Source organism: Martes martes (genome assembly GCF_963455335.1).
Source record: "Martes martes genome assembly, chromosome: 11".
NCBI classification, from domain to species: Eukaryota; Metazoa; Chordata; class Mammalia; order Carnivora; family Mustelidae; genus Martes; species Martes martes.
Window position 1 is genome coordinate 23757159 of NC_137899.1, and position 20946 is coordinate 23778104.

The following is a 20946-nucleotide window of genomic DNA, read 5'->3' on the forward strand; positions in this document are numbered from 1 at the left end:
AGCTAATGGTGGTCAGAAAACATTTTTTATTAACCTATTTCATCCTGCTGGGATCGTCTTAAATATTTTTTTTTCTCTTGAGCACTGAATGTACACATAGGAAACTGGACCTGAATCAAGTTAACATTGGTTCTCACTCCTTTTTTTGTGTGTTGTCTATAGTCCAGTAAGATTGAGGTTCTATCAGAAGTACTCAGATATGCAGTGGGCAATCGATAATTTCTACCTGGGCCCTGGATGCTTGGACAACTGTAGAGGCCATGGCGATTGCTTAAAGGAGCAGTGCATCTGTGATCCGGGATACTCTGGGCCCAATTGCTACTTGACTCACACTCTAAAGGTAATGTTAAAGTCCCCAAAAGAAGCGTTTACCCACACTACAGGTCATGCCTGAAGAGACATTCTGTGAGACTAATACTTCTTGACAGCATTCTTCGGGGGCCCCAGTAAGTAAATCCTTTGGATGGCAACTAAAGAATATGTCTTAGGTTTCTTAGAGCCTAGAATATTAGGATCGAGTCTGGTACAATTTATCAGTTCATAAAATTAACCAGACTGTATCAATTAAAGAACATAAATACTCTGCTTTTTTAAAGCAGACTCTTAGTTTGAAATCAATATTAAGTCTTCTTCACATTTTCTGTAGATGGACTGTTTGAAGGAAGATGCTGATGTTATGAAGCAAATAACCTAGATTCATTATCACAAAGAAACAAATTTGCAAAAATGACTAAACAGTACCTGCATTTTTTAATTGAATTATAATTGACATACAGTGCGATTTTAGTCTCAGGTATGCATCGCAGCGATTGGATAATACTGTCCATTACTCGGTGCTCACCGTGATAAGTGTAGTACCCATTATGTCACCATCCAACGTTATTACACTATTATCATTACCTGAATTTTTGTTCAGAAAATTCAGGGCTCTGATGACCACTGCTGAAACGTGGCTGTGTATTAAGAATAGAGAAGTCATTCTTGGAAACTTTAGCTATTATGTCATTATTTACTGTGCAAAGTAAATACAGTTGCCCAACACAGTTGCCATATATACATTCTGTGTCTGTGAACAAATATAGTGCATTCGTCATTGCAATAACAGAAAAGCGATTAAGCCATAAAAGTACAAATGGCTGAAATCAAGCATGTAAGTGGCAAATGATGTAAACCAAACCTGTTCTGTCATTTTTTTTTTCTGTAAGACACCAACAACTTCAGAATTAATAAGTTAAAAAAATAACATTGGAGCAATGCTCACTTGTTTCTGAAGCTGTTGGTCTATTTGTTATCAAATGAGATTATAATATGAGAAACCTAGCCCTAGATAATGAATTAACTAAAAAAAAGTCTAGTTTCTTTCATGAGCATTCACATTTTATTAATATTCCTCAGTTGGATAAGAAATTATACAAGTCTATATTATGAACTCCAATCAGACCTTTCTAATGAGAGTTTACATGGTTAACAGTGCATGTCTTCTGACTCTTGTGTTTTTACATGTAAACCTCCATTTTTAAAATTGCATTTATTTGCTGGGGTGGGGTGCCTGGTTAGTTCAGTTGGTTAAGCATCCAACTCTTGATCTCAGTTCAGGTCTTGATCTCAGGGTTGTGAGTTCAAGCCCTGCATTGGAGCCTACTTTAAAAAAAAAGTTATTACATTTATTTGCTCACATCAGTAAGGTAAGTCTGACACGTGACTACATGTCCTTAACTATAAAGAGGATTATGTTCTGAGTTTGAAGAGAGTCCATTTAAATCATTTTAACTACACAGTAAGACACCAACTGGACAACTCATTGAAAGAAACGAAAAAGTACAGTTTTTCTCTATACAGTTACTGCAATTGCAACTGTGACAAATTGTTTTCATGATACATCATTTCTGTCATTTATAAAACAAAAAACGGAAGAATTATACCTCAACACGGTGCAAAACTACTATGGACAAAATGAAGGTACCATGGTCAAAATGAATAGAAAAATCAAGATGTTTACTACGATGTGAGGGGATGAAATAATTTCACATAAAATGTAGCCGTAACAAGCCCTAATATTTTATTTATCTACTCTCTTTGGAAAATAGACTATTCCTGATTGTTGGTCATTCTCAGTTAAGATAAACTGGAGACCTAGGGAAAATATTCCAGATTTTGAGTATTTCTCATCATCATCCTGAATCTTGACCCTGATAAATATGTAAAACTTGACTTCCAAAGTTGATTTTTTTTTTTGATTCATACAAAAAACTTTGGTTTCAAATATCCCTGTCTAACCATATAGACCTTCCAAGTTCACACTGTCCCAGAAGCTAGAGGGTCCTGGTTGCTTAAAGCAGTCTCCAAGGTAGGGGGCACACACTCCTGGGAGAAAACAGAACAATCCATTGAAAAATGTTAGGGGAAAAAAGTGCTTGAACATCCATTTTATTTTATCTTATTCCTTTACATTTTCATTTTTTGTGCATGTTTCATATAATAAATTACAACTGTACTTTTATATACAATATAAGTAGATATATATATTTGGAGAATAAATGCTTAAGTAACTTCACAAATAGGAGTGTTACTATAGCCAACTTGCAGTTGTTTTATTTTATGATTCTTTCTAGACTTAAAATTCCAATGACTAAACATTATTTAATCACTGTAAATGATCATAATATATGATTAAAAAGAACATTGTAGAGAAATATCAGGGTTTTTTTTAATATCCTTGGAAAAGCATTTGAAATTGGCCCTATTTTTTTTAAGTCCAAGATGAAACTATGTTGTCTAAATTATTCCACAGTTATTATCTGAAATTTTTGCCTTTAACCACTTGTTTTTTTCCCAGACTTTCCTGAAGGAACGCTTTGACAGTGAAGAAATCAAGCCTGATTTATGGATGTCCTTAGAAGGTGGAAGTACTTGTACAGAGTGTGGAATTCTTGCTGAGGACACTGCGCTCTATTTTGGGGGATCCACCGTGAGACAAGCTATTACTCAAGATCTGGACCTTAGAGGGGCCAAGTGAGTCGTTTTTTGTTATTTTTATCACAGCATCACAAGTTGGCCCCAAAGGAAGGAATGCACTTACGGGAGAAGTTGTTATCCAGGACTTGAGTAGACCACTTCTTCTAATTCACTGTTCTGATGGGTCATAATATGTGTTTGCATTCAGATTCCTGCAATATTGGGGGCGCATCGGGAGTGAGAACAACATGACCTCCTGCCATCGGCCCATCTGCCGGAAGGAAGGCGTGCTGTTGGACTACTCCACCGATGGAGGCACGTTTCAGGGGTGAAAGCCACACCTTGGAGCAGATTCCCAGTTGACATCCAGTGCCCCTCAGTAAAGTTTCTGCAAATTTTTGCTGCCTTTGCAGTGAGAATAGCGAAAATCACAGAGAAAGCTGCAGATCTTAGTCACATTACGCTTCCATACATGAGACCTATGTGTTTCACAGAATCTACCCGCAAGGGGATAAGAGAGAAATCACACTAAAAAATAAGCTCCACACTTTATGAATAAAGAAAAAATCTGTGTAACTGAAGTTTGATTATAAATGATACAATTTGGAAATAAATTTGATATGGTTTCCAAGTAAGATCATTTTAAAAACATTTTTAAAACTTTTGTGTGAGCAATAAATAACAATAAATCTAGAAGAAGACTTTATTGTGAAAGAAGACAGTCTGAATTCATGAGTCTTTCAAAGAATATTTTAATAAAATTCAGTTGTATTATTTTGAAGTACCTAAAACCAGACCAAGAATACCATGGAAGTCCTTAGAAAATGAATTTTAGCAGATAGGTATCACTTGACTGACTAGCAGAGATATTGATGAACTCAGAGTATTTTAGGGTATTCAAAGGTGCTTCCTTAAGTAATTTAAACATCCCACCTACAGTCTTATCAATTGATAAGAGGGAAACTTATCAGTCCAATGAAATAAAAATTGCCTAGATTTAAAATAGCTACATTAAAATGTTAAATTCTGTGGCGCCTGGGTGGCTCAGGGGGTTAAAGTCTCTGCCTTCGGCTTGGGTCATGATCCCAGGGTCCTGGGATCGAGCCCCACATTGGGCTCTCTGCTCAGCAGGGAGCCTGCTTCCTCCTCTCTTTCTCTCTGCCTGCCTCTCTGCCTACTTTGATCTCTATCTGTCAAATAAATAAATAAAATCTTTTTTAAAAATACATTAAAAATAAATAAATAAAATGTTAAATTCCTAGGAGTTCCTGTCCAGAAACATGCAAAACATGGATGTATCTCATTATTTATGAAAAAGAATACACATAGCAATCTAGAACAAAATGTTAGGAGCGGAAAATACGTAATTTTTATTTCAGTGTTTTTATTTTTGGCCAAATATTTCTAACTACTCTTCCCCTCATACCATCAGCCTGGTTTTTGAAACAGTAGTGAACATTTCTATTAAAGTCAATGAAATCAATTCTTGTTTCCTGGTTGGAGATTTCTTTGGGAAGCTTATAACAGCTGCAGTCTACTGTTGTTTTGGAGAGTTTTTTCCAGATGTGTTACTACGTTGGTCTATTTGTTACTATAGGAATTACTTGGACTTTGCTCCATGAGATGGATTACCAGAAATACATCTCTGTTAGACACGACTACATACTTCTTCCTGAGGACGCCCTCACCAACACAACTCGACTTCGATGGTGGCAGCCTTTTGTGATCAGCAATGGACTCGTGGTGTCTGGAGTGGAGCGTGCACAGTGGGCACTAGACAACATACTGATTGGAGGAGCAGAAATCAATCCTAGCCAACTGGTCGACACTTTCGATGATGGTAAGGATTTTTTGAGCCTTTTGCCTGCTTATGTCTTCAGATGGGTTACCACATGAAAAACATTCAGAAAGTACCTAGCACATAGTCACTGCTCAACAAATGTTAGCTATTCTTTTACCCAGTGGTTTATAAATCTTCAATATTAACTGTTTGTTGAGTTGTCAACTGAGAATTTAATAAGTTCTGCTAAAGACAAAATGTCTAGTTCTAAATATAATTTGAAATTTCAATATCCAAAATAATTTCAGTTTCTTTAGGAATTTCTGCACCACAGAGATGCACATTGCATTGTTTTAAGAGTGTGTCAAAAATTTCATAATGGTACAAGTCAACCAAACTAGCAGTTACATTTTTTAACTTGGTTAATCATTACGTGAGCATTTTATGATATCTTCTAAATTTTATTGATCACCTTGGATTTATATATTATACCAATTACATAGAAATCATTCTTTTTTTTTTTTACATAGAAATCATTCTTAAAGGGTAAGCAAAACAGAGCATAGATGTTGAAGTATTTCAACAACAACAAAAAAAAACAATCAGTTCACGAGAGTAACATGCCACATTGCTTTCAATTTCCCTTAACAGAAGGTACTTCCCATGAAGAAAACTGGAGTTTTTACCCTAATGCAGTAAGAACAGCAGGATTCTGTGGCAATCCATCCTTCCACCTCTACTGGCCGAATAAGAAAAAGGACAAGACTCACAACGCTCTCTCCTCCAGAGAACTCATTATACAACCAGGATATATGATGCAGTTTAAAGTAAGGGAAAGTCGCTCCTCCAGACATTGGGGGTAGAGGATGGGGAGAATGCTTATTCGAACAACTCTAAGGAAATGACTGATTTCATTCATTAAAAGAGACTTTATCTTATGAATAAAAGAAGTAATCTTTAGCAAAGGCCTTTATCAGATAGGATTATTTGAGCACGGATAAAATCAATTAGTTTGTTGGGACATGGCAAGTAATGTAACTATATTGCATTTCATATACATAACCTTGAGTTCAGTTTCCCAAACCCTGGAAATGAAAAGCTTATGGAGGTACCCCTGCCTACTCTGCCTTTTTTCCTTTCTCTCTCTTTCTCTGTCACACACATGCAGTTTCTGTATCTCTTACTTTACACTGATTTCATATATTAAGCCACTTTCTATCCTTCTCCATCATGTCTATTTTTTTAAAGGTTTTATTTATTTATTTGACAGAGAGATCACAAGCAGGCAGAGAGGCAGGTAGAGAGAGAGGAGGAAGCAGTCTCCCTGCAGAGCAGAGAGCCCGATATGGGGCTCGATCCCAGGACCCTGAGATCATGACCTGAGCCGAAGGCAGAGGCTTAACCCACTGAGCCACCCAGGCGCCCTTTTTTTTTTTTAATCTCTGACTTCTAAACACAAATATATACAGGAGCCCTGTTGGAGCTCCTCCAAATCCTCAGATTTAAAAAGGACTCTCAAATCTTTTACATGCATATTTTATTCATAAAGGAGGGTGAAAGGGAAGTGATAGGAGATCATTAATATTCAGATAATCAGAGAGAAAGATTAAGCAATATCAATTGATGTTTTTCTCTTTATAAAACATAGTTTTTGAAAAAGGGTATTATAGAAAAATGCTTTGCTACTCAAAAACACTTTAAAAACAAACAATTGGTTGTTTATTTAAAACATTTATTAAATGTTTTAAAAAGATGTCCTACAATGATGGTTAATAGTAAGAATCCTTTCTAGCAGGAATAAAAATGTATTCACAGCTGGTAGGAGAGAGAAATGGGGCACTGATATTTAATAGGTATAGAGCTTCGGATTTTGCAAGATTTAAATGTTCAGATCTTTTGCAAAAAAGAGGGGGGTTAGGGGTATTCAGTGTTTTCCTCAGCTTTGTGTTAAACTTTCCTTCAGAAACTAAAGAGTGAGGAAATCTCCTCAAATGCTACCACTCCATAGGTCTATCCTTAACTAAGTGGCATGAAGGATGCTCAAGGTCACGTCTGGTGTTACCCCACCCCTAATTCCAAGCCACCTCCTTTAAGAGTGAAGATTTTCCCTCTAGCAGGCCCACACCAGGCCCCTATCAAAGTCGTCACATTTGATTAAGTTGATTGGAGCCTCCCCTCTTGCTGCCTCTGTCAACCCAAACTGAAGAGATGGACGTCACCTCCTCTAACCCAATCCATTTGTTTAAAAAAAAAGACGAAAGTTCATCCCCGGAAATGTAGGACTTAAAGTATCACCAACACTGCATTTTTCTAAGTCACCAACAATTTTCTTTTTTCTTTTTTTTTAAAAGGTTTTATTTATTTATTTGACAGAGAGAGATCACAAGCAGGCAGAGAGGCAGGCAGAGAGAGAGGGAGAAGCAGGCTCCCCACTGAGCAGAGAGCCCGATGCGGGGCTCCATCCCAGGACCCTGGGACCATGACCTGAGCCAAAAGCAGAGGCTTAACCCTCTGAGCCACCCAGGTGCCCCGTCACCAACAATTTTCTAAACTTCACCCATTTCTTGCCTTTCCTTTCTGATCTGTGCCACTGGGCACTGTTGTCTTTGCCCTCCGCAGCTCGGGTCATCATGCTCTTGTTTTCCGCTTGTTCTCCAGCTCTGGGATCTCCGCCAGTTCTCCTCTCGCCTCCTTGGAATCTACTTCTGCTTCCTTTTTGGCTCCTCTTCTTCCTCCGACGCTCTAGATGTCAGCATTTTGCAGTACTTCTCTGCTGTCTTCTCTCTTAGATAGTCTCCCCATTGGGAATTCCATTCATCCTTTGGCTTCCGGTACATGTTTAAGGCCAGCTCCCAGATCTGCCTTTCCAACCCTGACTGATTCACCAACAATTAATTCAGTACTTTTATGTTCTGTGTACATCCCTACACTTTCATTGCCCGGCATCTCAACTCGCAGCAGCAAACAGTGAACTTGATCTCTTCCCTCTCCCTACCAGCAACTCTTTCTGATTCTCCTGTTTCTATTGATGGCACCACCTTTGACTTATTGATCAGCTTTAAAAGTTGAAGTAGTCTTTGATTTTTTCACTTTTAACTTTTCACATCTAACCAGCTACTGCAGCCTTCTGACTTTCAGTGTGCCTGGCACCCATCCCATCGTCTCCGTTTGCTCTATTCCCACTTGCACTCATTAAATCAGTAGTCCAGTAACTAGTCTTCCTTTCTACTCGCACCTGTTCTTCAACTCATCTTTACAGAGCACAGCTCTGAGCACATTACTCCACTGCTCATAAACCTTTAATGACTCCCCATTGCTTACCAAATTAAGGTCAAAAGCCAAAGACTACAGTTCATGGTCTACCAAACTCACTAATCTGTCTCACATTCTCTCCCAGTATTCTACACCTTCTTCAGCTGGACCAAAACATAGCTCATGCTCTCCTATAGACATGGCACAGTGCCTTCCCACCTCTGTGTCTTTGCTCACGCTCCTCCCATCTAAATGTGTTTCTCCTACCTCCACCTCTCACACTCTTCCCATTCTCCAGAGGCAGCTCACATGCACCCTATTTGGTTAACTCTTTTCTGTTTCGTTTTAGTTGAAGTATATTTGACATTTAACTTTGTGCAAATTTAAGTTGTACAACATGTTGATTTGATATGTATATATATTGTCATATGATCGCCATTATAGTGAGAGCACCTCTATCATGTCACATAATTATCATTTCTTTCTTGTGGCTGGAATAATTAAGATCTTCCACTTCTGATGAATTATTTTCCAATCCATTTAATCAAATACAGTCTCTCCTTCATAAGAAGCGCCACAGCATTTTAGTTATATCTTTTATAATTTCCATTCCCATTATTGGAATATGCTTCTTACTCTCTCTGAAGCCAGGGCTGTTTTATTCATGAGTGTGTGGCCTGAAATTTTTAGCACTAACCTTCCCCCGTATCAGCACTAAAATAGGACATGTTGATTATTAGATGATTAGGACTTAAATTTAAATTGCCGAAGTTTTATAGCACTTAGGCAATATTAATGATTCAAACATTTAATTGCATATAATATGGAAAGCTCTTACTCATATGAAAATGGAAAAACCGCAAGAATAGAAATTCGTGCCAGAAATGTAGTAGCCTCAGGAAGTTAGGATATCAATGAAAATGTCTTGAACCAGTCATACTTCGAGTTTCTTTGCATTAATTCTCCAAGTGTTACTTTGCTTTTGGCTAACTTTTCTTCACCAAATTTATGATTAATATGTTGTTATAGTTATCCAGTAAGTAGAAATAGCACCTTTTTTGTTTGTTTTATTACTTAGTCATGGATATCATTCTGTTTACAGCCAGCCCTGATTGGTATGGAATGCCTTTTCCTCCTGGAGAGGCATCTGACTCTTAGTCTTACCAAAACTGCCAAACTCGACAAGTAGAAAAACCTGAAGAACAATAGCATAATCCAGAAATGTTAAAATTAGCTAGCTAGATTGATAGGTAAAAATTAGGCCTGGAAAAAAAAATGGGGCCTCGTCATTTCTGTACAAAAACTTTCATGTTTTTGAAAAAAAGACTTTTCTCAAAGGTTAAGAGCTTGCTCTTTTAACTTTTTTGTTTTTATTATTGAAGTATAATTGACATAAAATGTTTTATTAGTTTCAGATGTACAACATAGTGATTTGACGTTCTGTACATTACTCAGTGCTCACCACTATATTAAGTCACTTCCAATGTTATTACAGTATTTTCACCCATTTCATCCATTCCCTCTACCCCCTCTAGAAGTCACCAGTTTGTTCTCTGTATTTTTAAGTCTGTTTCCGTCTGTTCATCTGTTTTGTTTTTTAGATTACACAAATAAGTGAAATCATATGGTATTTGTCTTTCTCTGTCTTACTTACTTCACTTAGCATAATAAACTCTAGATCCATCCATGTTGTCACAAATGGCAAGATCTTATTCTTTCTTATGGCTTGGTAATATTCCATTGTAGATATACCCCGTATTTTGTCCATTCATCTATTCATGGACATTTGGATGACTTCCATATCTTGGCTATTGTAAATCATGCTGCAGTGAACATAGGGGTGCATATATCTTTTTGGATTAGTATGTTCATTTTCTTTGAGCAGTGGAATTATTTGATCATTGGCTGTTTCTATTTTTATTTTTTTTAAATTTATTTTTAATTTATTTATTTGTTAGAGAGAGAGAGAGAGCGAGCACAGGCAGACAGAGTGGTAGGCAGAGGCAGAGGGAGAAGCAGGCTCCCTGCCGAGCAAGGAGCCCGATGTGGGACTCGATCCCAGGACGCTGGGATCATGACCTGAGCCGAAGGCAGCCGCTTAACCAACTGAGCCACCCAGGCGTCCCTCTATTTTTAATTTGTTGAGGAACCTCCATACTACTTTCCATAGTGGCTGTACCTAATATAGATTCCCACCAACTGTGCCCAAGGGTCCCCTTTCATCCACATCCTCACTAACATGTGTTATTTCTTATCTTTTGATACTACCCATTCTAATTTGTGTGCAGTGATATCTCATTGTGGTTTGATCTGCATTCCCCCAATAATTAGTGAGGTTGAGCATCGTTTCATGTGTCTGTTGGCTATCTGTATGTCCTCTTGGGAAACATATTCAGGTCCTCTGCCCATTTCTTAGACAGATTTCTGTTTGTTTGTCTTGAGTTGTGTAAGTTCTTTGTATATCTTCGGTATTAATCCCTTACCAGATATATCATTTGCAAGTATCTTCTCCCATTCAGTAGGCTGCCTTTTTGTTTTGCTGATGGTTTCCTTCATTGTGCAAAAGCTTTTTATTTTGGTGTAGTCTGAATAAGTTAGTTAGTTAGTTAGTTAGTTTTGCTTTTTTTCTTTTCCCCCTGGCTGATGTCCAAGAGATTATTGCCTATGTTTTCTCTTAGGAGTTTGGTCTCACATTTAGGTCTTAAATCCATTTTGAATGTATTTTTCTATATGGTTCAGAGAGTGGTCCAGTTTCATTATTTCACATGTTGCTGTCCAGTTTTCACAACAACATTTGTTGAAGAGACTATCATTTTCCCGTTTGGTGTTCTTGCCTTCTTTGTCATAGAATAATTGATCATCTAGACATGGGTTTATTTCTTGACTCTCTATCCTGTTCCATTGTTCTGTGTGTCTGTTTTTGTGCCAGTACCATACTGTTCTGATGACTTCAGTTTTGTGGTATATCTTAAAATCTGGGATTGTGATGCCTCCAGCTTTGTGCTTTCTCAGGAGTGCTTTTGCTATTTGGGGTGTCTTGTGGTTCCATACAAATTTTAGGATTATTTGTTCTAGTTCTGCAAAAAATGCCTTTGGTATTTTGATAGAGAGTCCATTGAATCTGTAGATGCCTTTGGGTAGTATGGACATTTTAACAATATTAATTCTTCTCATCCATCAGCGTGGTATGTTTTCATTTGTTTTCATCATCTTCAATTTCTTTCATCAACATCTTACAGTTTTCAAAACATAAGTTTTTCACTTCCTTGATTAAATTTCTTCCTAGTTACTTTTTTTTGTGTAATTGTAAATGGGATTGTTTTCTTCATTTCTCTTTATCCTACTTTGTTATTAGCATATAGAAATACAACATATTTCTGTATATTAATATTGTACCTGGCAACTTTACTGAATTCATTTTTCAGTTCTAACAGTTTTTCAGTGGAGTCTTTAGGGTTTTCTATAGATAGTATCATGTCATCTGCAGATGGTGACAGTTTCACTTTTCCTTTCCAATTTGGATGCCTTTTGTTTCTTTTTCTTGTCTGATTGCTGCAGCTAGAACTTCCAATACTATGTTGAATAAAAGCAGTGAGAGAGGAAATGCTTATCTTGTTCCTGATCTTAGACAAAAAGCTCTCAGGCTTTCCGCAATTGAGTATGATGTTAGCTGTGGATTTTTCATATATTGCCCTTGTTACATTGAAATATGTTCCCTCTATAACCCACTTTGTTGGGAGTTTTTATCATGAACGGATGTTGAATTGTGTTCAATGCTTTTTCTGCACCTATTGAGATGATCCTATAGTTTTTATACTTTCTCTTGTTAAAGTTACATATCACATTGATCTGCAAATATTAAACTATGCCTGCATTTCTGGAATAAATTCCACTTGATTATGGTGAGCAATTCTTTTAGTGTATTATTGAATTCAATTTGCTAATTTTTGTTGAGGATTTCTGCATTTACATTCATCATTGTTGGCTCAGTTGGTGGAGCATGTGACTTTTTTTTTTAAGATTTTATTTATTTATTTGACAGAAAGGGATCACAAGTGGGCAGGGAGGCAGGCAGAGAGAGAGGGAGAAGTAGGCTCTGCGCTGATCAGAGAGCCCAATGTGGGGCTCGGTCCCAGGACCCTGAGATCATGACCTGAGCTGAAGGCGGAGACTTAACCCACTGAGCCACCCAGGAGCCCCAGCATTCAACTTTTAATCTCAGTTTTAAGTTCAAACCCATGCTGGCTATAGAAATTACTTAAAAATAAAACCTTTTTTTAAAAAAAGAGGTAGCTCCTGGGTGGCTTAGTGGGTTAAGCCTCTGCCTTCAGCTCGGGTCATGGTCTCAGGGTCCTGGGATCGAGCCCCGAATTGGGATCTCTGCTCAGCAGAGAGCCTGCTTGCCCCTCTCTCTCTGCCTGCCTCCCTGCCTACTTGTGATCTCTCTCTCTCTCTCTCTGTTAAATAAATAAAATCTTTAAAAAAGAAAAAAGAGGATATTGGCTGGGATGCCTGGTATCTCAGTCAGTTTCCAATCTTGGTTTTGGCTCAGGTTGTGATCTCAGAGGTGGTGGGATTGAGCCCCACATTGGGCTCTGTGTTTAGCAGGGAGTCAGCTTGAGGATTCACTCTCTCTGCCCCTCACCCCCACTCACATGTGCTTGTGCTCTCTCTCTCTCATAAATATATAAATCTTTTTTTTTTTAAGAATATTGGCTTGTAGTTTTCTTTTTCTATAGTGTCTTTGTCGGGTTTGGGTATCATATTAGTGCTGGCCTTGTAGAATAAATTTGGAAATTTTCCTTCCTCTTATTTTTTGGAATAGTTTGAGAAGAACAGATATTAAGTCTTCTTTAAGTATTTGGTAGAATTCATCTATGAAGCCATCTGAGAGGGCTTTTGTTTGTTGGGGGAGTTTTTTATTATTGCCTCAGTTTTTTTACTTATAATCAGTCTGTTGACATTTTCTCTTTCTTCCTGATTCATTTTTGTAAGAGTGTATGTTTCTAGGAATTTATCCATTTCTTCCAGCTTGTCCAATTTGTCAGAATATAAATTTTCATAGTATTCTTTTATAACCCTTGTATTTCTGTGATGTCAGTTGTTATTTCTCCTCTTTGATTTCTGATTTTATTTATTTGCATCCTCTCTCCTTTTCTTGATGAGTCTAACTAAAGGCTTATCAATTTCATCATTTCAAACAACCAGCTCTTGATTAGAATTAGTACTTTTTTTTATTAAGATTTATTTGACAGAGAGAGAGACACAGTGAGAGAGGGAACACAAGCATGGGGAGTGGGAGAGGGAGAAGCAGTCTTCCCTGCTGAGCAGGAAGCCTGATTCTGAGCCCTACTCAGGGCTCGATCCCAGGACTCTGGGATCATGACCTGAGCTGAAAGCAGATGCTTAATGACTGAGCCACCCAGGGGCCCTGACAATTAGTGCTTTTTTTAAACCTTGATTCTCATCTTCACAAAAAGTTGCATATTTTTAACGGAACTCAAAAAAAAAAAACCACTAATATTGGTATTCTGGCAGGTTGCTCTGTAAAAGCTGCTCTGAATGTTTGTTGATTTCCCACTAGAGTCATAATTTAGAGAGAGGAATTTAATTAATTAGTGACAGGTATTTAATCTTCCCTGTACACACTGTTCGTTTATGTTTGTTTTAGATTGTGGTGGGTTGTGAAGCTACTTCCTGTGGTGACCTTCATTCCGTAATGTTGGAGTACACTAAGGATGCAAGGTTTGTGAAATAATTTTTGAATAAATTTTTACATTCCTTCAAACTTGAATACAACTTCAGATGGTTGTCTATTTTTAAAGCAACTACAGGGGAGCAACCTTTTATATTAAAAGTACAATTTATGTTTATTTCACATGTATTCATTTCCTTTATATAAAACTTACATGAATGTCTTATTTTCAGAAATTTCCTTCAAACTGAGAAAAATCATTTTCCTACTAGGCTGGCTACAAGCCAACAAATTTTTTTTGTCTTTTAAACTAAGTAAGATACTATGTTTGTCCTCAAAGTAGATTTCTCTTTTATCCATGTTGCTCATTTTCAACCAACCTTAATGAGAATTTAAATCAATACAAGATCTAAATATGCTGCAGCCAGAGTCACATGTCCTGAAGCCTAGTAAAAGTCTGACACAGTGCAGTTACTTTATTGGGATGTTGAGAGCCCTGTCTCCCACCACCACTTTTGAAAATGAATTATGGAGAGTTAAGTTTGGGTAAACAGAGAGTTTTGTCAGTCAACTGCAGGTATCTTTCTGGTAATAATACCAGTGGGAGGAAGCCATTAGAATGCAGTAGCGGGCATGCTATTATTTTATTCTATTATCTGTGAATATATTCCTGTGCTTGTAAAGAGTTATATCTTGTTTGAAATTATTTTCCGTTTTACTTTTCATTGTGTTTATAAATATGTACAGGAAATAGAAAACTTACATAAAAATACCTCAATTTAACCCAACCCCAAAGGGTTATATTGACATTAGTCAAGTCATCTATTTCCTCTTAAGAGTTGTCTACCATAACTTCTGTGGTTTCCACAGGTCTGATTCCTGGCAGCTCGTTCAGACCCAGTGCCTTCCTTCCTCTTCAAACAGCATCGGCTGCTCCCCCTTCCAGTTCCATGAAGCCACCATCTACAATTCTGTCAACAGCTCGAGCTGGAAAAGAATCACCATTCAGCTGCCTGACCATGTCTCCTCCAGGTATATTGCATACGAAAGTAAACTTGGTGGGATTCTCTGGCAATCTCTACAGAGCTCCTGCAGTGACATTCCATTACAGCTGTGGTACCCTCTCCCTCCTTTCACCAATCCATGTCCCCATATGGCAATGGCATGTCCCAGGAAGAAATAGGAAGACATAGGATCTTGTCTGTAAATGCTACAGATCTCAAGTTTGCTTTGGATAAAATACCACAGCACAAGCCAAGCTCAATCACAGGCCCCAAATCACAGACACTCAAAGACCTGGAGTTAGCACCGTATCTGCTTGAGTGTTCTGTGATTCCCAAAGGCTGCACTCCTCATCCCATATACAGATACCCTCTGGGGTAGGCAGGGCTGGTTTGATTACACGAAGCCACAGGCTAAACATGATAGAGTGCAATCTTCCTAGAGCAGCATTCACTTTACTCAAAAATTTGGAAAATGATATACCTCGATAAGAAAAAGGGACACAAATTGATTATGGAATAGAATAGGAAATTCACATCAAACCCTCAGGGAAGGCACAGGCTTCCAGAATGGCACTTTGGGAGATATCCCCAGAGTCTGAGGGGGTACATGTTCACTCACCATTGACTTGGGTGCTTCAAAGAGAAGCTTGGGGGCATCCTTTTCTCAGAAATAGTCCCCATTCCCAGGGCTGGAGGTGGGACACAGCCACAGGAAATAACAGGCTATTGAACCCTCCTGCTCTCTCTGGACTTCCAGTGCGACACAGTTCCGCTGGATCCAGAAGGGGGAAGAAACGGAGAAGCAAAGCTGGGCGATCGACCACGTGTACATCGGAGAGGCTTGCCCCAGGCTCTGCAGTGGCCACGGATACTGCACCACGGGCGCCGTCTGCATCTGTGATGAAAGTTTCCAAGGTCTGAATCCCAGGCTGTCACTTTTAATACAAAAGACCATGAGGTTCTCCTCACATCAACACGTATACAAAGACCACCAGGAGGGGCGGGGCACCTGGGGGAGCTCAGGTCATGGTCCCAGGGTCCTGGGATCTCCAGTCAGCATCAGGCTCCCTGCTCAGCAGAGAGCCTGCCACTCCATCTGCTTGTGCTCTCTCTGTCAAATAAATAAATAAAATCTTTTTAAAAAAACAACCACTAAGAAAGAAAGAAAAACTCCAGCCTTGAGGGATTTGGGGTGGATGACACACCCTTTGATCACAGCGTTCCTTATCTTTGGAATGAAGTATCAAGGATAATTTTCTGCCGTGTTCCTTAAAGTATTCTTTTAAATGCAGAATTCTGGGCACCTGCCTGGGTGGCTTAGTCAGTTAGGTGGCCGACTCTTGATTTTGGCTCAGGTCATAATTCAGAGTCGTGAGATCGAGCCCCAGGTCAGGCTCCACGCGGCACATAGAGCCTATTTAAGATTCTCTCTCCCTCTCTCTCTGCGCCTCCCCCTGCCCATGTGCGCTCTAAATAAATAAATAAATAAATAAAATCTTTTTTTAAATAATACAAAATACATAATTCTATAGCACTTCACATTCCCCATCCTCCGTATAACTCCCTGCCTCAACCACTACCCCCACTACTTTATTTTCACTTCTGGGCCTCTTTCATTCCTGGCCTGGCTGCCCATCCCTGGCTATTTCGGTGGTATTCCTTCTTTCTCAGTCTTTCCAGTAGTAGCTGCCCCGTCCTCCCAAGATGTAGCTGATGATTCAAGATATTCTGTTTTCTAGGTCACTTTGTCTCTCTCTCTCTCACACACACACACAAACACACATACACACACACACACACACAGAAACACCTTTTTACTGCTTGGGCTTCTAGAAGCCAAGTATATGATTTGGGACTGAGTATCTATTCAACCCCTAACATCATAGGAAACTGTTCCCTTGGCCTGAGAGAAGGCCTGCAGTCTGCTTTCCTCTGATGCAGGGTTTCCAACAGGTTTCTGTTGTTACAGAGTCTACATAATCACCATTATATCCTCAGCGCCTACTACTTGTCATATAGCAATGCTCGGTGAATCCTTTTTTTTTTTTTTTTTCGGTGAATCCTTTTTGAATGAATTCTTACGTTGTCTTGTACTTTACTACTTACACAGTCTCCCCCTATTTATTCAACAGTCATTTACAACTTATGATATCCCCATAAGTTAGCTGTGGTTAATACAATTATTCCCACTTGATAGGTAAAGAAACTGAGACTCAGGGAACTTAAGTGACTTGCCTAAGATGACACAGCTAGTCAGTGTCAGAAAGATAACCATTACTCGGTGGTTCTTTCCAGTCAACCTTGCTGTCTCTCATAACTGGGAGATTAATCCAAAGAGGAGCAAAATTATACAACTTCCCCAATGGGAAGTTTTTAGAATGGAAAAATCCACAAATTTGACTTCTGGAGTAGATTATAGTTAGATTTCTTGGTTGATCCTATTTCCTGGCCTCCAAATGAAATGAGTATGATTAATGTAAACGACTGCACATCTCTCATGGCAGAAATTACTTAGCTGTGATCTCTTTCCTCTGGTCTCATTACCACTGAGACCACCTCTATCTGTCCATGTGTTAGCTGGACAACTTGAACTTTAGGCACATGAACAAACCAGATGTCTCACAAGGAGTCCCAGATGTCTGGAATTTGCCCTCTCCCCTGATCCCACAGAACTAGAGCCATGACCTTTAGATTTAGAACTATTATAGATGTTTAGGGAGGTTGTGCTGTTCGAATCAAGGGTGAATGCAAACACATACACATTTGCTAATGTTCTATCTTAAATGCCAATATTTCAGCTCAGTGCTCTCATCTTTCCAGCCTATTCACTATTCATTTATTTATATCACCTTGTTACTGCATATCTTACATGTGCTAAGTATTGTGTTAGGCGCTAGAATCCAACAATGAATAAAATGCAGATTCTGCTCTCAAGACTCAAGTATAGAGCTGGAAGAACAAGAATATGACTTATCCTATTTCCTGCTGCAAAGGCTTGCTGGGGAGAAAGAAATTAGGTTGGCTTCTCATGCCAGGGTGAGAGCTCTCCTGCAAGACCCATCATTGGTAAACTTGTAGGCCTGGCCAGATGCTGGGTATTTACATAGTCGATTCATGTGAGCAGTAAGTACATTAGCCCCTACGCAGTCTAGCACACATTCACTCAGAGAAAGTGGGATTTTTTTCAAGAACATAAGCCAGGGGTGCCTGGGTGGCTCAGTGGGTTAAGCCTCTGCCTTCGGCTCAGGTTATGATCTCAGGGTCCTGGGATTGAGTCCTGCATCAGGCTCTCTGCTCAACAGGGAGCCTGTTTCCCCCCTTCTTTCTCTCTGCCTGCCTCTCTGTCTACTTGTGATCTCTTTGTGTCAAATAAATAAATAAAATATTTAAAAATAAATAAGAAATAAAAATAAATTTTAAAAAAGAACATAAGCCAATAATTGCTCCAATACAAAAAAAAAAAAACATTTCTTTCTAGAAGTCTGTATCTGCCAGTATGTTGTCACTCTTATAGTAACAAGAATGGATTAAGCCTAAAATCATCTTTAATGATGCCGCTTCTTTTAGCTAACTTTTGCAATTATTCCCTTCCCTCTAGGTGACGATTGCTCTGTTTTCAGTCATGATCTTCCCAGCTATATCAAAGATAATTTCGAGTCAGCAAGAGTCACTGAAGCAAACTGGGAGACCATCCAAGGTGGGGTGATAGGAAGTGGCTGTGGGCAGCTGGCGCCCTACGCCCATGGAGACTCACTCTATTTTAATGGCTGTCAGATACGACAGGCGGCCACCAAGCCTCTGGATCTCACCCGAGCAAGGTAACCAACCTCCTGTGGTGTAGTTCAGACCCAGAACTGGGCACAAGACTGGTCACTTTCTGCTGTCTGTTAAATATAACCGTGAACTTCACAGCCTGAGTGTCACAAAGCAGTGGAGACCTAAATGTCACTTGAATTTGGTAGAAGAAAGCAATGTATGTTTTCCCCGCTCAGAGTTATGCTTTGCTTCAATTTATTGTAGGATTACCTTGTTTTTCTTCATGTATTCTGGCTGAGTGGTGGGTACATAGGCATAAGCCAGGGGAAGTGTCCAAAAATAAAAACTGGTAAGTGGATTAAAACAGTGTGCTCTATACCTTAAGCCTATACAATGTTTTATGTCAATCAGGTCTCAGTAAAGTTAAAAGAAATAACGAAAAAGTGTTAAATGGGCTGTAGATTACTCTATAGATAATTTTATGTTGACTATTTGCAAGTATGTAAATACAAATGTATCCATGGAGTAGATTTATAGTCAGGCAAACATATATCTATATTTAGCATATGTGGTTACAATAAACAGAAGTGGAGGATCAATGGGAACTTTCAAAATTCACATGTTCCTGGAGCTGCTTATTAACGGAGAGGAGAGTGGACAGGGACTGTGCAAATCGACCTGGGAAGTGACAGGGACAAAAAGACCCCAGGAAGGTTGGATTCCATTCCCCACCTACTCCTTCCCAGCTCTGCCGCCTTATCCACACAAACATGACTTTCCGTCTGTGTAATTCAGAAAAAAGATTCCAAGGGTCCATGAAGACTGCAAAGTGCTGAACTAGAGTATTCCCTGACTACTGCGAGGTGTTCCAGAACTACGAGGACATTGAGAATCAGATGCTTGGTTAATAAAAATGTACACGTAATTTGCTCAAGGCTTTTGACTTTGGAAAACATTCGTGATGTATTTTCAGAAGCAGAAAGGCAAGTTTAGGGTCTTTCAGTGTGATAAACAATAAAAACACAATTAAGTCCTTTGTGGTAACCACAGAGGTGCCAGAAGTTACAGTCACCCATCCCATGTTTTCCTGCCAGAAAGATGGACTTAATCTGGGGACAGCCTGATGTTCCCCTTGACCCCACATACAGCGACAAGTAGATGCTTAACGAACAATTGCACACCATGTTGTAGGTTTGTTTTTATGAATTTACAAGTGTTAAGTTTGCTGCCTTATGTCACCAGCTCCTGTAAATGACACCATTCTGTTAATCACTAGTACTCTCATTAGAATAGATTTCCTGTGTTTAAAAACTGTATCTTCTAAGGGCAAGGATGCCCGTAAAGAGCAAAAAGACACTTCAGACAGAATCGCAGGTACGGTCCAGAGCCTGCATATCCAACTCAGTTTTCCCTCCTTTCTGATCTCCAGTCAGCCTCTCCTAAAATAGACCTGATGATTTATCTTTGTGCAGATGCTGTTCAGCTTGGAGCTGTTTGGTTAAAAAAAAAAAAAAAAGTATGTAGTATAAATATTGTGGTTTTATTCCTGATCCTCTGTATCTCCTCATGCCTATTTGGCCCATTTTACCTTCCAGAGAATAGAAGTCAAAATTGTTTTCTTGGTGTAGAAAGCCCACCTTCTGAGATTATTTCTCATAGGTAGGAGGTAAAGGTTAATAGAAATACATTAGTTTATTTACATGCCTTAGTCCTAAGACGGGATGCTTCCATTTCTACTCTCTGAGCTAAGAAATGATGGACTTTAGGATCAGGAAGGGTTAAAAAAAAAAAAAAAATAGAACTCTTCTACTACTCCCTGACTCGCGTTTCTCTGTATTTGCAGCAAAATCATGTTTGTTCTGCAAATCGGGAGCACGTCGCAGACGGACAGCTGCAACAGCGACGTGAGCGGCCCGCACGCCGTGGACAAGGCGGTGCTGCTGCAGTACAGCGTCAACAACGGCATCACGTGGCACGTCATCGCGCAGCACCAGCCCAAGGACTTCACGCAGGCGCAGAGGGTGTCCTACAACGTGCCCCTGTAAGTGGCCCGATCGCCAGGAATCCGTGAGATGGAGCTCGGAGCGTGAGGTTACTGCGCCGACCCCACCCAAGCAGGTGGCGGCAGAACCCTGACGAACCCAGATCCCCAGAGTTGTGTTGCTGCTCCCTGTGAGGCGCGGGGTGGGGGTGCGGGGCTCAAGAGAGAAGAGAACCTAACAACTAAATGCAGGGGCGCTTTCTGCTGATTTCCCTTTCTCTGACGGGGATTTCTAGTCTTTTAGAGAAGAACGTTTTTAATTTTCTGGGTGCACTCTTCAGGTTTTCTGAGGCTAGGCAATGGGGCCCCTTTGGTTGAGCACCGCACCCCCAGTTCTAGCTCAGCACCCCTCACGCAGAAGGCATGGCCCGGACATGGACCAAATTCGATGCTCTTCCAGCTGCTCCTGGAGCAAAGGGAAGCCCGGAGGGAGAGGGAAACGGATTCCAGGTCCCTGAGTCGC

The 20946-nt window shown here is 39.5% G+C and overlaps 1 protein-coding gene across 1 annotated transcript in view; it reads left to right on the forward strand.

The window, feature by feature from the left end:
* Nucleotides 1-20946, forward strand: part of RELN (reelin) — a gene marked incomplete at its 5' end in the record, with an annotated part of 495436 nt that overhangs the window by 463340 nt on the left and 11150 nt on the right. Inside the window, 10 exons of the mRNA XM_080818970.1 lie at nt 163-340; nt 2837-3012; nt 3164-3270; nt 4553-4795; nt 5387-5562; nt 13659-13732; nt 14553-14714; nt 15444-15601; nt 18285-18504; nt 20286-20483. Of these exons, the coding sequence (XP_080675096.1) occupies nt 163-340; nt 2837-3012; nt 3164-3270; nt 4553-4795; nt 5387-5562; nt 13659-13732; nt 14553-14714; nt 15444-15601; nt 18285-18504; nt 20286-20483 (1692 nt within the window). The remainder of the gene's footprint in view (nt 1-162; nt 341-2836; nt 3013-3163; nt 3271-4552; nt 4796-5386; nt 5563-13658; nt 13733-14552; nt 14715-15443; nt 15602-18284; nt 18505-20285; nt 20484-20946) is intronic.